This window comes from Pocillopora verrucosa, chromosome 13 (assembly GCF_036669915.1).
Source record: "Pocillopora verrucosa isolate sample1 chromosome 13, ASM3666991v2, whole genome shotgun sequence".
NCBI lineage: Eukaryota > Metazoa > Cnidaria > Anthozoa > Scleractinia > Pocilloporidae > Pocillopora > Pocillopora verrucosa.
Window position 1 is genome coordinate 693864 of NC_089324.1, and position 16752 is coordinate 710615.

At 37.5% G+C, this 16752-nt stretch overlaps 2 protein-coding genes across 6 annotated transcripts; both read left to right on the forward strand.

Moving 5' to 3' along the window:
- The first annotated feature begins 2650 nt into the window (after nt 1-2650).
- Nucleotides 2651-7262, forward strand: LOC131789475 (homeobox protein OTX-like). 2 transcript variants are annotated; one of them, XM_059106594.2, is made up of 4 exons: nt 2651-2777; nt 3367-3486; nt 4966-5117; nt 6464-7262. In XM_059106594.2, exons 2-4 carry the CDS (start codon nt 3393-3395, stop codon nt 6914-6916), a joined length of 699 nt encoding a protein of 232 aa, XP_058962577.1. In that variant the 5' UTR covers nt 2651-2777; nt 3367-3392; the 3' UTR covers nt 6917-7262. The 2 variants fall into 2 exon arrangements, with proteins under 2 accessions (XP_058962577.1, XP_058962578.1); XM_059106595.2 differs by lacking the exons at nt 2651-2777; nt 3367-3486 and adding an exon at nt 3554-4454.
- An 880-nt stretch (nt 7263-8142) lies between these two features.
- On the forward strand, nt 8143-16228 carry LOC131789535 (homeobox protein OTX). 4 transcript variants are annotated; one of them, XM_066160634.1, is made up of 5 exons: nt 8143-8350; nt 10554-10645; nt 11681-11842; nt 14006-14157; nt 15426-16228. In XM_066160634.1, the coding sequence occupies exons 3-5, from the start codon at nt 11725-11727 to the stop codon at nt 15768-15770; spliced, it is 615 nt and encodes a 204-aa protein (XP_066016731.1). In that variant the 5' UTR covers nt 8143-8350; nt 10554-10645; nt 11681-11724; the 3' UTR covers nt 15771-16228. The 4 variants fall into 4 exon arrangements, with proteins under 4 accessions (XP_066016731.1, XP_058962665.2, XP_058962669.2 ...); XM_059106682.2 differs by lacking the exon at nt 10554-10645 and having other exon boundaries at nt 8144-8350; XM_059106686.2 differs by lacking the exons at nt 8143-8350; nt 10554-10645 and adding an exon at nt 11417-11439.
- Nucleotides 16229-16752: the final 524 nt, after the last annotated feature.

The window sequence follows — 16752 nt, forward strand, 5'->3', positions numbered from 1 at the left end:
GCCGTTTTTTATTCCGAAACGCCTTTTGCAAATTGGAGACGTTTGAAAACAGAGTGCTTCATTTACAGTGTTGGCACAGATAATGACGGAAGTCCGGGGTTGTTAAAAAGAGTTACGTAACGAACATAAGACATCTTGCTTTCTAGATAAAAAGAAAAAGGCGGGAATCGTACAGCCATGAAATATTTAAGCCGTGAAGTCCACAGGGGTATTGGGTGCGATTTAAAAGGTAGAGAGCTAAATAAAGGGCGATAGATGAAAAAGTAACATAAAATAAGTCTTCATTTAAAAACATAGGGGCACCACAGCGTGTGGGTGAAAACAACAGAGGGTAAAGAAAACATACGAGTTAATTCTGACATTTTGCTTTGCTTTTGCTAAGACGAAGAAATATAGTTTTGAAAACGAAATAGAGAAGAAGGTACCTTATCATGAACGTGAAATAATTTCTTCAATGAGGAAGTTATCTGACCACAAGGTAGACATAGTTTTCATAGCGCGACTTTTTCCTTTCATATTCATGACTGTCAAAACGAAGTGTTCGTACACGTTGAAAGACAGCGAGAATCACGCGATAGATCCTGAGACGAAAATAGCTCTGACAATTTTTTCTGACGCGTTTTCTTGGTCGAATATCTTAGAGATAGGTTACCAATCGGAAGACAAGGCTATTACTTTATTACAAATATATGGATCATTACGGGTTCCTTAGTGTCGTGTATTAAAGATACTTGCCAGCTTCTTTTTCGCTCTTTCCGTGATTAACATGGCTTGTTGAGATGAATACGGAAATTCTGACCTAAACCAGACGACAAACCGCCAAAACAACCAAAGAAACAGTAATATCCTGTTCCAAGGTAGAACAGGATATCTCGAAGACAGAAAGGGAATTCCTTCACAAGAAACATTTCAAACCTTATTCAGTAAATTTCTGCGGATTTTAGTAACGAAAGCTTCAACCAAACGTATCCTCAAAAAACATGTCCATTCATGTTGCCGCTTTGTTTTTCAGACGAGCGAAAGGCATTAAAAATTTGACCGATAAAATTACAGACGTCGACATTTTTACGGTTTAGGATCACGCCTGTACTCACGCAAACGTCTGTGCATGTTAAATTTCAGCTTGCTATTTCTTCGTTGACAAGAAGTACATTTGTAATTTGTGCGCGCTCTCGCTATGAGGATCACTGCTCCTTCTGAAAAAAGATCACAGTTCTGTTACAATTTTTTAGAGGGATCTCGTGATTGCTGGCACTACAAGATATTTCATTTCTTCTTGAGATAAAATAAGTGGTCAGTATTTCCAACTTATATTTTTCTTATGCAAAAAAATTAAGGCAGATGGGCGGTTAGCACTAACACACTCATAAGGGGGACTTCGGGATTTTAATTGTGTCACTATAGAATTTACCCATAAGACTCTGCCACTAATTAAATGACCCTCGCCCCTTCCCCTTCATTGACGATTAATTTTCTTAAGTCTCCCTTCAAACTCTTTTAGCAAAGACTGATTCCCCCTTCGTTCCCTCTTAAAACTATTTGAGCTCCCCTTCCCCCCCCCAAAAAAAAAAATCCTCTGATCCCCCAGGCGATAACTAACGTGTGGTGCTTAAGTTCTCTCATCAAAGCAGTGTTGAAATAGGGTTTTCGACACATTATGTGGGACATTTTCAGACCTGCTCGAACACGTTTGTTGTTTACACGAAGTCAGGCGCCGTTTATTTTCAACTAACAATTTTCCGCATAGTTGCTGATGCTTTTGCACAGCTTGAAACATAGAGCATGCGTAAGGAGGAGCCTTCAAATCATCATGTTGCGTCTTATAACCAATTTTTCCGTCAGAAGGAAACCAAAACTAATTTGAAAAGAGTAAACATAGTTACTTAATATGATGGTGGTCTGTGTTCAGTCCTTTCCCATTGTAAGCTGAATTTAAAGATTTTTTCTGCAAAAGGTAGAAAAACGAGGGGATAATTCCCCGTTCCCAACCCACCTCTTCCCCAACCCCTTAGTTGAACAATGTTTAGTAGAACTGGGACCATAACATCTCTCATGGACAGACTTCTTTATTAATGACTGAGGTCTGTGCTCCTACAAGACGGAAATTCGTCTTGCTCAACCAAAAGAACCAAATCAGTAAAGTTTCTACTCCTTCTTTTTCCGTTACAGCCCAAAAACCAAAAGATGCTTTCAATCCGTTGAGATTGCACGAAATCGTCGTATCACTTTCTTTCTTCCTTTTTCCCATAAAAAGTTTCCCTGTACATTTCAAACTTGTCAAAGCGATTGATTTATTGTTCGTAACAGTCTCGTGAGAATTGATCAGCACTACAGCTGAAGAAACTGACACGCCCAGAAATACAAAGGAAAGAAGTTGACTGACAAATGCTTGGACTTTCTTTGAAGTCGTCTGTTTGATTTTCATCTTGCCAGTACCATTTTTCACAACTTTTTTATTTCAAAACAAATGTTTCTGACCTCATACTTTCATTGTTGCTGAAAAAACCGAACGTGATTAGCAGAACATGGAAATACTCTTAAATCAACACTACATGACGAATTTCCTGCACTAATCAAATCAGTCACTTGGAGTCGTTTTTGGTTTAACAAACATCCCACAAATTTGGAAATTTTCCTCCATCTGTCTTCAAAAGACTGACACCCACGAGCCTGCTCGGTCTTATGAAATGAAAAGGCGTCGTTAAGATAGCATCAGAGTCATGATCTTTTTGCTTCTTTGATCTGAGAGAAGAAGCGCGCTCGGAGTATATATACAGGTTAGTAAAGCTATATAAGGTATATTTAAAGGAATTTAACAGTTCTATCAGGTGGTCAAACATTCATTTTGACAAACTTTGTGAAAGGGATGACATATTAATTATAACTGACCCAAAAGGACCATTGCCGGAATGAAACACTTCCAAGGAGTTTCAGTATTTATTACATACGTGGAAATAGGATAACGAGTTAGTCATCGAAGTTTTATGCAGTCTCGGGCTGAATTTCTCATGAGTAGTTCTCAGTCTACCGCCGTCTTGAGCTAAAGGAAACGTTAAGACTGGGGATTAATTTTCTTATCGCAGTGTATGAATGATAGCTGCCAATCAACGTATTTGTTTTGCGTGATCGCAATGAAATAATCATTCATCGGAAGTCGCCGATGTATCAAGCTGATTAGCCTCAACCTTAAAGATAATGACGTGACCTTTTGAAAAGAGTCATGGCTAATTTGGAATGGTGGGTTTGTTATCGATTCTGGTTTCGTGATTTCTTTCAAGACACCTCACACCACAAGATTGCACACGTGCAAATAACTTCCCTTTCAGGTCAAAGTTTACGACAACACTTTTATTCCTCGCACGCTAGGTTGTGTAAGGCAGATAGGAGGAAATATGAATGGACGCTTGTCTTCGTGCGCACTGAGCGGATACATCTTTTCTACGCCAAATACAGACTTACCACAGGACGATTGGTTCCCAATGTACGGTAAGGACTTAAAATGACCTGTATTGGGTGGTCTTCTTACCTTGCATGTCTATATGTCGCTTGTAACCATGTAATATCTTTGATATTTCTCAACCTGGATAATCTTTCCTCAGAAATGCTTGAAGCGCACTAAGTGGGTTTAGGGATAAGCCAATTTTTGTTTAGTTCCAGTGCTATAAATATGTAGACTCCCGGTCTCTTTATATAGCTGTAAACTGGCTTGACGTTAAAAACGGACGTGGAAAAATGACCAAAATAAGAAGAACAGTTTATTAAGTTTCATAATTGTCTGTTGCATGACACGGAACAGCCTGCTCCCAAGTTTATTATAGATCTGTCCGAGTCTGTCCGAGTGTACACAGTCTGTTTAAAGACCCCAAAGCGCTTTGAGCTTTTAGGCTTATCGACTTCCTCTACTTCCCACTAAGGGCTCGAATATTTTATCTGATTTTAACTTCGCCAAATCCTGTCAAATTCCTGTTGCTCGCTCTGGGCAGGTGCAGCAGGCTTCTACAGGTAAATATCTCCGTGCAAATATCATTCGTGCTTAGACATTGTGGAACATAATTAGCCGCCGATGAGCAGACATTACAACCCACGGCAGTTATAAAAAAATTATAATCTTCGCCTGGTCGGTAGATACGGCTTTAACCCGAACGCATGTCACGGAATACCGTTATTTGAAGACTGGCTTAACTCTTGTCGGCTTAGAATTATCCTGCCAGCTAAGCCACAAATAGTGGTATAATCCCCTCATCAACATTAGGGGCAACGGTTCTGATTGTTTCCAAATCTTGATCACGTCCTATAAATACTGTGCTCCACTCAAAGCACTCTGTCTCGTGAAGTGAAAGGCATCATCGTCAGATATCTACTTTGTTGCAACACTATGGAGTTCGCCTGGCCTGCATTTTCCGTTCCAGCCTGTTTGGGTTGTCCTCAGTGTCTAATGTCAAGGCTAATGGAAGGTATAAAAAACTTGACATCGTACATATATGAACTAAGTTTTATTATTCTTCCTTCTCATACATTTTCCTCGACTTTGGTGACGGTTACCACTCAATGGTCGTGCTCCAGCTGAGCGAGAGAAATGTTCCCATCTTTACACAAGAAAACCTAATGTATACCTTACTTAAACTTTAGTGCGTAAGTTAAGCGGTTAAAATTAGTTCAAGGATGTTCGTGGACAAACGAACAGTTCAAGTAGAATTTCATATCCGCCTCGGACCAAGGCAGTTGATAGAGCACTTGGATGACTCTATTTGGGTAAGATGGATAGAATTGATGGAAATGAAACATTCAATTTCCACAGTGTTTAAATTAAAACTTGTTCTCAATTCCAAAAGTTTAAAACAGACATTTTATCTGTAAATCAGCGTTGCAGTGTACACATGATAAAGAGAAAGAAGCTAAACGAGGCAAAGCCTAAAAACTTTAACTTTTCTATTGCTGTATTAATTTTTTTTTGTTTTTTAACAGGACCACCACGAAAGCAGCGGAGGGAGCGGACAACTTTCACAAAGTCTCAATTAGAAGTTTTAGATGAGCTGTTCGCCAAAACAAAGTATCCTGACATCTTCATGAGAGAGGAAGTGGCCATGAAAATAAACCTCCCTGAGAGCAGGGTGCAGGTAAATAACAGTCATATTCATCATATAAAACCTTGGCCAACAGAAAATAACAAAACAGATCTTTTCCCCTTGAATATCAGCGAAGATGCCGTCAATTTTGGTTGAAGAGATTTAACCTTTAGAATTGGGTTACAGTCTGTTCGAAAGGGTTGGGTGTGCGGGAAAGAGTTTAAACAAATATTTCGAAACATTTCAGACCAGTTTTTCTGATACATAGCAATATGTATATCTTTTGAGATTTTGTCATCGTCAAAGCCACAATCATGGTTGCATATACACCATGGCACATTCCAAATGTTCAATCCCGAATGGGATGGACGAATCTACTACTTTTTATGGGCAATATTTTTTATGTGACATTTCCTCACTCCAGGTTTCATGTTCTTCTTTGGGAATATGAACAAGCAGCCAGAGAAAATCAGAGGTCATTGGCTAAATGCTATTATCAACAAATCCTAATATGATATTTAAAATGTTTACTTTACTGAGTGGTAATTGGAGGAAATTGTGGAAATGCTCTCGCTTTCATTCGTCATAATAGAATTTTGAAAAAGTCCATCACCTGCGGCGTCTAATTTCCACAAACAGATAATCTTTTGCCAGATGCAACAATATAAATAAAAGGCAAAAAACCTCTTAATCCTCCCCTCCCTTACGTCCATTCTTGTGTGCGAAGATGACGGATATGACCACAAATTACCGTAACTTGTTGTCAAAGGCGTAACTCTATCAACAAAACAAACCAGATCAGACAGAACGGTTTTGGTAAATGCCTTCAATTAATTAACGGCTAATTTTCCATAGCTTAACCCTTGGTTAGATAATTACTATAAGCTTACTAAATAGAGGTGTAATCTTATCAGAGAATGTCACCAGCGGCGACAGATGAGGTGGCCCCATTCGGGCTATGGACACAATGTGCACGAAACTTGTTTTCTAGAAAAAGTTCGGCATCTAAAATATTGTGATGGCGCCTAAATAAATAGTAAAGATAGTTTAGCAATAATTTTTAGTATTTTATTACTATAATGGTCTTATAATAGAATAAAAGCAAATATTTCGATAGCGTGATTTAGTTTGTTTGTATTCTTGCCCTTTGAGAAGTAGATGTCGCACGAATGATAATTTCACGCGATTACAGGTTTAGATGTTGCAATAACCCGTGTTTAATTTTCTTTCTCTCTCCTGCCCTCTCTGTAGTCTAATGAGCGTTGCTCTAAGGATAAGTTTCTTTGTAGTTTTAACACAAAGCTAAAAAAAAAGATGTTTACCTCAGTAAAAAACGAAAAAGTTCTATGCTTTCCTAATTTAAGAGAATACTGAACTTTCTTTCTGTTTATTCACAGGTTTGGTTCAAAAATAAACGAGCCAAATGTCGCCAGCAAAACAAGCAGTCAGCGGGATCCCAAAGCAAACCAGGTACGCTGAAGAGAAAAATTCCCTCCCCACCCTTGCAAGATCCAGTCAAGCCGGCAAAGAGAAACACGCCTCCGTCGCAATCGGATCAATCAGTCAAAAAGTTGTCTCATGATTCGGTCGATTCGTGGCCGCAACAAAGCATGAATACAGTGGATCAGAACATGAAAACAATGTTAAAAATTCAGAGGAGTGGGCTATACCCGCCCTCAACTGTAGTCAATGGCCACAGGCCCGCATCGTCACCAAGTACGCTGCCGTCGCAGTTTTATCCGATCCACAAACCAGATTTTCCGCCGTATGCAAAAAACATACAAATGGCTAACTGGATGGCCATCAACCATACTGTAAAACCTGGTTATTTTGCACCTGCAATGATATGATTTGTAGCCCATTATTTCACAAAGAACAAAGTAAAAACAATATTTATTTACTACAGTAATTCTAAATTGGTAAATTGTGCAGGAACATTCAGAACATTAACTAGGACAATGTAAGTAGACGCTCTTCATTGTGTTGGTGTGACAACTGAAGACTCAAATGGACGGGACCGCAATGTAACGAACTTATAGATCCTGATTTAAAACTCAGTCTTATATTTCGACTATTCTTATATAGCCCAGTCTGGAAAAAGTCAGTGTACATGTTATGTTGCGTAGTTGTTTTCTGAGTTATGGTCTAGATATTAAGAGTGATTACTAATAAAGAATTTTTACTAGTATTTGTAAATATTCGTATGTACCTCAAATACGAAAGTTATGCCTAAGACTATGGACTGACATCGAAGATCATTTTGGGCGTAAATAGGATAAATTGAATTCTCCAGTGGCGCATGAAAATAATCATAAGAATAACCCAATGGTAAAGTTCTTTTTTTAACTAATTGCAGGACTAACTAGGACTAATTGCATAATCTGAATCTTCTTGAACGTTCGAAACTAAATACTTTGCATACTAAACCATTACAAGTGGTAACGGAAAGATCACTTTCTTACTTCTTGAACATATTTGCACTGAATAACTCCGGCAAACACTGATCATGAAAAATTCGATAGATTGCGCAAAAAAAATCGTATTATATATTGTATTTCCCGCGTTCTAGTCGGTTTACAGGCCGCAGAATCTGGGCTCATATACCTTAGATCATAAACATTGAAACAAAAAAGCATTTACAGATATTTATCTGATGTTTTCGCGAAAGAAATGATTCAAATAGCGATTCTTTATTCCAGGTGTTTCCTTTTTTTGTCCTTTACACTCACTTTTTTTTATTTCATATAATCATCATAATTTTTATCATCATTGGACTCCTTTCTTTTCACTCGTATGCATAATTATCAAACACATCTTTTAGGCTGTCCAAAACTGAACTACTTCGCCATGCTCTGCGCATGTCTTTATTCAAGAAAAAGGTTCAAAGGAAGAGCGCAATATCTCCGTCTGGAAGGGAGGAGAGTTAGTACGATGTGATACGTGTATTAAAGCCATGTACACTGGAAGAAGTAATGACCGTGTTGAAAGCACTCGCTGTGATGAGCCAAAATGTAATAGACCTATGCCATTTGATATTCAATCTCCAACCGCAAAACTCATGATCCTAAATGTTTTGTTAGCAGAAAAAATTTGCCGAGTCATATTGAGTTGAAGAGGAGGTGTGTGATTAAGACTTCCTGAGAAAACCGAACGTGCATTCGAGAGAATTCATTTTCCTGTTGAATGGTTCCACAACAAAGGGTTCAACTCATCTATGATAAAGGCTTGAAGACATCCAAGTTCCTGAAACAACAAACATAAGAATCTTCCCTGTGTAAATCGAGGTGATGTATCGAGTAATTTGTATAAAGAGTGATGGTAATTTTAAACTCAGGAAAAACTTTTGTTTCAGAGTCACGTCCTTCTTTAGCTTACAATGATGTTAAGTTAATTGCAGAAACTTTGCCATTGTTAACGTTCCAACAGTACTTTATCCACGAGCAAAACACCTCTTAATCCGATTTGTAAGTCATACGGTATACTTTTTGAGATGAAATTTGTATCTTTAAATTGTTTATGATAACGATAGCTTGTTATTTTTATATCTTGTGTGTCTATATCGGCTCGAATTCCACATTAGTTTAATTGGAAAATTTAAAACAATGGTCTTCGAGCGAAAACTTCTCTCACCAATCCGACGACAAGTGTCTGTGAAGTAGGAAACTATAAGTATGTTAATTTTCAGAGTCATCGTTTAGTTGAAGACCACGAATTCTAAAGACAGAGATAATAGCAATGATGTACAATGTCAATAATTTCTTTAAAAAAACGAAAGGTCACAATTCAAAACAATGGTCTCTGATATTTCGGTGTTCTTTTCACTCAAAAAAAATTTTTTTCCTTGCTGAATCTGTATCAATTGACTTCTTGAAGACAGACACTGAAAAGTTGATTGTTAACTCGTGACTCAATGACCAAGCTTCAAATTCTTGATCAAGATATTCTTTCCACTTTCATGAACCATGACGAAGTAAGGTTCATTAACTATTGCTGATGAATCGAACGTGGCCGGATAAATAAATATAATCTATCTATCTATGAAAACGTAGGAAAAGAACGGCTATTGAAGATAAGATTGATTGATTGCAAAAAAGAATTCAAAGATAAATTTAAAAAAATTGGTTATGTTTGTTTGAACCCTTTTAATATATGTGTTACGAGACCATTGCTGCAAAAACTTTCGAGGAAATGTTTTTATTAAACAAAAAAATTGATACCTGTAGGTAAGGAAGTTCGATATATGTAGAGTTGCTACAAGTAATTTGAATTTGTAGTTTTCAGGGCTTTTTTAAATTTTTGAATACTCAACGTTGGCAATTCTCCCAACAAAGTTTAACTCAAAGCAAAGGATTTGTTTATTTGTGCCAGCTATACACACGTGATGATATAGCTAACAAGCCGGCATGCGAGCTATTATCATCTGTATTCCTACGTTGAGTGAGCAGAATTTCATCCGCAGAAAAGCCTCCCACCTGTTAAATTGAATTTAACGGTTTTTTTCAGTGTCCAAGAGTGATATTTAAGAAAAATCATTACTTCCCTATTGGTATTGTTTAATGTTTTCTGGTTCTACAGTTTCCTTCAGAGCTCCTATTCAGTACTCTTCTTTGTAATTTATATGATGCCTTCAATCTTTAGTCGTATAATTAAAAATAACACAAAAAATATATCTCAAACATTCATTAAAGACAGTGGGAGACATTTGCCTTCAGGGTTAAAGTACAAGGTTATCAAATGTCCTAAGAAATTTGCAGGTCGTAACTGGTCGATTTTATGAACACGTCGAGTGTGCTTTATACGGAAGATGATTTCACCAAACATGTACAGGCGCACAAGAATCACGAGGCCTTTGATAAGGAGTATTGTTCTTTGTTTATTGTTTTTTAAGCCCTTGAGAATACCTTGAGACTTTCGCGTGCCTCTAGAACTTAAACTAACATGCTCCCTTGAGTGACAAGGAAAGAATTTCTCCATACAATATCAATACAATATCAAGCAGACAAGCGATGAGAATAAAGACAAATATCAATTAAGGGATTATTAGTTGATCCAATACCAAATTCTTCGAACTAACATCATAAGAATTGTATGGCAGACAGTAAAGAAAGGGTTAATGGTGTCTTTTTAAAGGTTCGTTGTCGTTAATCGAATATTCTGTGGCTTCTATGTGTGTGGCGGACGGTAATAACAATGAAAATAAAATTATATCAGATGTCAAAATATTACTCTTTTAATGGAGTAATGTGTTGTGGCTTGTTTTCTCCCGTCCAAGAGTGTACAGCGAGTCACTTTGAGATCATAATCAGTGAATTACTGAATCATAGCCGATAAATTATCACACAAAACATGCAAAAACATTGTAGTCTCGTGGCTTGATAAAGCTGGTAGCCACAAGGAGAATATATAAACTGATGAGTATTTTTCATTTTGGAGGCGTCGGTTAATGTCAGTCATTTGTTACAATATCCCTTCTCCTCTTCTTCTTAGACAAACAGACTTATTTGCGTCCGATCTTAGATATGTCCTTCCGATAAACCGTCGCTTAGGTCCGAGGGCACTCCTAGAGATTCTTCGTAAGGGTGAGTTGCCTGGTTCCCTTGAAAACGACATCCGATTTAAAGACCATGATAGTCAAAATCTCAACCATACCCTTTGGACGGCGTACACCTGTGTAACCTATGTAGCCTCATTCCTCCCCCCTCCCCCGTTCGAACTTTGATCAAAATACCAACTCTATCACTATGAACTCCCTGAAATGTGACGATTATTTCGGCGTCCACTTTATGGGTAGACATTTAGGCTGTCTGATATAACTGTTCAACGTTAAAATTAAAATATTTAGTCTCGAATAAGGAGATGATCTCGGAAATAGCATGGAAAATTTTATCCCTCACACTTCAGCACGATGTATTTTTCCGGCTGAAGAAACTTGGATGTTTCCAATTTCATTAATCAGTTTTTTGTGCAAATCAACGCGCACTTATCACCGTGCAACAGCCTTCTTTTATTAAATCGTCCATAGTTATCTAACTTACTACCCACAGCTAAAAATTCCACTAGATTTTTAGACCAAACAAAGTTTTGTTTTTCTCAAAAACAATTATCAAGACAGAGGCTACAGATGGGTTATCAGTGCCTCAGGGAATACACTACAATAATAACATATGATATTCCTGGCTGAAACTTGAGAGAAGGGAATTTTTTTTTGTTTCGGTCAGAAATATAGAGTTCATCACTGTCAGAACTCACGTCCGTCTTTCTATATCTGTTTCTAACCGTCCTGAATCTTTTGGCGTTGCCAACACAGAGAGAAATCGGCGACGAAAATCAGCTCAGATTCTTGTTTGATTCGCTAACTGGACAGAAAGGAAAGGTAGTGACAACAGAATTAATATTTCTAAGGCAAGATAATGTAAATAGACATATTTTTTTATCGAATATAATGGCACAAATACACCTTTTTTTTAATTCGTAACATTAGGCCAGAATTTACCGATCAGCAACCGAACATTTTACGTCACTGAACCCTTGAACTTAAGCTCAGTTCTGGACTGAAGCCAACAAATATTTTAAGCCAATTATAGTTGTATCTAAAGTTTTCTATCATCCGTTAGGTTCTTTCTGAGACAAACAGGAAAACTGAACGAAAGTGACAGAAATGGCAGGCCCGTATGGACGTCTTCCGCCTGGTACAACAAATCTTACACTGATGCATGGTTTTGGTTTTAACTCGTTCAATATGGATTTTGTCAAGCTCGAGACACTCAAATACGAAGGTACATTATATTAACCTCTCAGGTCAATATGCTTTACATTTGTAAGTGAATTTCCGATCTAACTCACACATCGAGCAGATTCACGCTATAAAAAGCGAAACTAGACACACAAAATAACAGTCTTGTACAGTTCACATCAAAGCGTTTTCGTTCCCTACTGCCTTGATGTAGTTTCTGTTTCGCGAAGTTTCACGAGAAGGGAAAGTTTTGCGCTTTCGTGTGTTAAAATCATTTTTGTACAACGCTGAAGTGTAAGCCTCTACTAAGAAGGAAACTGCTAATCTTAACCGAACACAATGTTCTTAAAAAGCTATTTACACTATTCTGTTAAGGTACAATCCCTTATGCTCTCTCTCTGAGTACCTGACTAGCCAGAGAGGCGCATTTTTCAAGTCAAACCTTCCGTTTTGCTGTAATCTGCTCGGTTTAACACATTTTTTATTAAATAATCTTTCCCCTAACTCGGTCACACTTGGTTTTTTTTAAGAATCCTTCTTTGCTTTGAAAGTTTTGGCATTCCAAGAAGATCCCCTCCCAGTTGTCTCCATAGCAACGAAATTCACTTGGCACGTGCTTCCTGTTTTGAGTGTCGGTAACAGAGTCAGTAGATTCTCTCGTGACTTTGAGCGATTTTTTGATTGCCCTATTTAACATTACCAGTAGATTGTTCATTAATCGAGTTAAAGTAAAGTGTCCCTCAAACCTCAAAGACTCGAGAATTATCTTTTTAAAGCAAATATAAGTTAAGGTAGTAATCCCATAAATTAGAGAGCTGTGCGACCAAAAGCGCATGAAAAGTAATATCACGAGATGTGTAAAAAGGTCTCAGGGTGAAACTATTCTCACAAATCCTTAAATTTAAAGCAACAAATTGCTGAGACTAGAAGCACTTTGCCACTCACCCCTTTAGCAGCGTGAGGATCGACATCCTCATTTTTTGACTGGTTATGGCGCTTAATTGGATGAGTTGCCCACCTTACTGGGGCTGTTTTCACTGTTTAGCATCAAGACCATTCATTGAAGGTACATAGAATATCATCGTGTTTTTTTTGGTCAGCTGTTTCCAGAATGAACTAAGATTTTTTTCAAGCACGGATCTCTCTTGTTCGGCAATTTACGTGCAAGCATTTGATCGACTACAAAGCAAGGAGCAGGGTTTGATTGTATCAGTTACGTAAACACAACGGAAAAGTAGTTTGAGCAAATGTGTTGCTTTTGCCAGGAAGGCTACAGCCTAATTTATGCTAACTAGGGATTTTTCGTGTTCAAATGTTCGCAAAACCTTTAGTTGTGAGACTCCACTTTTCAAATTGACAGCGTCTTTTCTCCAATTACCCTGATCGTTTAATATTATGAAAGGAATGGGTTCGGCTCGTTACAGTGGACTAATCAGGGATAATGGCAGATTATGATTATCAATAATGGGGCTGTGAACCTACTCTCAGAGATTTTCATCAATTTTCTTTGGCCATAAATGACAGAACTTGTTTAAAATCTAAACTTAAAAAAAATCTGGTAGAGAAAAAAGAGAAACTGTACGGCGTTTAGCGTGACCAGCAGAATCTTCAAGAGAATTGAAAAATATTGGTGTATAACGACAATTTTATTGCTGAGCCTCAAGTATTACAATGCACAGCTTTATAAAAGACATCTTCTATTGCCAAAGCATGTTTCAATCCAGGTTATTTTATGCATTGAAAGAAGGCCCACTTGCATACTCCATCTTCACTTACACTTATTTTCTTATCGTTAAGAACATAAGGTGCTCACATTACGATCATATTTGGTGTTGCTAGCATCCACACTTCTTTTCTCTGACTCTCGGGAATAATTGATGAGTCGTTTTTTTTGTTTGTTTATTTTTTTTTTTTGCAATATCGGGGTGTGTCGTGCAGAAAGGTAATAAGGATGCTGGAAGCAAGAGGAGATCATTGTAACATCTTGGAACTAAAAGTATAAAAAAGCCTCTGCCATTTTGCTATGAACCTCTGTATGATACCGAACTGTGGTCCAGGTGTGTGGGCCTCAATAGTTTAAGTCTCCCGGTTGAATATCCATACACAATTCTCAATTCCTTAACAATTGTTAAATACTGTTTATACAAATAAATATTTCTGAACTTTCTTAGTCAACACTTCTTTTTCGACCCCTATGTTTTTTCAGGTCCTCCAAGAAAGCAACGTAGGGAGCGAACGACTTTTACTAAAGCTCAACTTGAAATCCTAGAGGATCTCTTCAGCAAAACAAAATACCCTGATATCTTCATGAGAGAAGACGTCGCCACGAAAATCAATCTGCCAGAGAGCAGAGTACAGGTAGGAAAACTTGTTCAGTTTGTTGTATGTTTTTGTTTTTTCCCGGTCGGATTTGACCCAGGTACCGCAGCCGGGAAGGAACTGACTTTGAATATAACAAAGGCAAAAAAAGCAAAATCTCTTCTTAATATGCCAACTACAGTTTGTGTTTGTCAGTTAAATCGCTTTCTTCTTTTTTGATACCCAGAATGCCCATCAGTCTTGCATTTGACCTTTGCTTGTTTGTTTGCCTATGTTGTTGTTTTCCAACTTATTTTTGGTAATTAATTATACAAATTCTGTCAACTTTGATTCCTGTAGCGCACCTTTATTTTACTAGTTAAGTCTTCCTAACCTTGGAATTAAACTTATTTACTCTATTAAAAAGTAAATAAATGAAAACTTACAACCAATCGTCATAAACATATCATTGTTGCTCTGCTCAAATCTAACAATTGAGGGATTGAAGCTATCATTGAAGTAGGCTCTGCTCCATATGGGGCATCCAATTAAACTTACGCAAACGATTTTTTAATCCAGCATTAATCCTTTTCTTTCTTTATTAGCTTAGTCTATGAGCTGCTAAGAAGTGTAGTATGCGATAATGGTATTATACGATGGCGCAAAACTGGCTCTCTCGTCAGCACGCGAGCCCACTAGCTTAGTACATAATTTGCAAAAAACATCCCTTGGTACCTCGATAATCGCGTTGTTACATTAGGATGAAATAATCTGAAATCGAAATGTACTTTGAACCTTGATTAGTCACAGTTTTGCTAGAATCGCATGCAAGTAAATTAATTTTCCGTGAGTCATGAGAAGTTTTAATGGACTTCCTGATCTTTCGAGTACATTCCGGATACTTGAAACCTCGGTCACGCGATCAAATTTGATTGGTCAATTGAAAATGGAATGGCTCTTGGAATTTTCAGCGCGTTGTGGCGTTGTCTCACCTCGTTGAACCGTTATTGCTGCATATGAAACCATCTAGTGACATATCGGAAAATATTTTATTGCAGTTGCACTTTACTATTCATCTCATGATTTCACCGTCTCATAATAGAGATTTAATTACTTCTGTACTTTACCAGAATGAACAACCGAGTAACCCCTTTTTGATACAACTCTGAATTTTTACTACCTTCATCACCAGCCACATAATTTCCATCCCACTTATCAAAGAACTGAGTATTGTTTACAATTACTTTTGTGACTTAGAAGCCTTTATCACAAGTAAACTGTTCCTTTTGTTTTATAAGATAGTATCGATTCCTTTTCGCCTCTTTCAGGTCTGGTTTAAAAACAAGCGCGCCAAGTATCGTCAACTGAAGAAACAACAACAAGAAATGCACAACAAACCAGACCAGGTTAAAGTCAAACCATGCTCCTCATTACCACCCCCAGGGGACCAAGCTATCAGTCCGGAACCCAACAAAGCATCGAAAAATTTGAACTTTAGAGGAGTCGCAATACCACAGAATGACGTCACAGAGTTCCTGAAACACAGTAGTCTGCTGAAACAAAACGTAGAGAAACAAGAAGGTTATCGGCCTTTTAAACCGGTTGATAACGCTGTTGAAGACCATTTAATGGATCTGGCGAATTATGTTCACAAAAAATGCATGACAACTTAATCACGGATTGAAAAAGACAAAGAAAGATATAAAAAAATTAATACGAAGAGAGGTTAATTAAATGCTTACTACGTTCTCTGTGAACGACGAAGTTTACCAATCTGATCATTATTTCTCTACTATTTCCTATCTGTGACGTATCTCGTTTATAACTTTACCCAGTCCTTCCTATACTCCTCAGCTATCGAGCACCAAAGACTTATTCGCTATTCATATTTAAACAGTAACAAGCTCAATACCTTAGACGTTCAAAACGAGACCTTGCATCTTTTGCTCATGTAAGAGCCGTGTGTGTATATATACCATGAAAATTGCCTTCGTGATGACGTTAGATTATAAAGTAACTATGCCATTCCGTAATTGATCATGTAAGCGTTGAGATATTGAAATTAAATGTATAGTTAGCGGCAGGAAAGTCGATTCCATTTTTAATAAACTCCTACAGATTCTTTTCATAATGTCTCCCGTCCAATATTCTGTTAAACATTTAATCACGTCTGTACATGGTAAAAACAAAGACAATCGCAAAAAACTGTCGTTGTTCCTATCTGCATTAGAGGAATGCAAGTAGATTCACAATGAAAGTATTGTGATGTGTAAGCAATGTTTCCTTTTTTTTTTCTTTCTCGCCTTTGCGATACCGGTGCAATGTTCTATCAACTGAGCTAACCAGCCAACTGGGAGCTGGATCACTTTCATATTCATTTCTTAATCCGCAGTTCACATACATGATTTTCATATGTTCACAGTGAAGCCAAAATAGTTGAAGCAAATTCTCGCTGAAAAATCCAAAATGTATCAAATTCTTTCTATTCTTGTTCTTCCAACGTAAGCCGAGGAAAGATTTTTTTTTTCGCCAAATGTACTACATATGAAATATTGATATCATGTGGAATGTTACACATTTTAAACAGCAAAAAGTGTCAATTTTTTTCTTTAAGTCACTCGAAGCACCTGCTACCGACACGCATGAGTTACCATG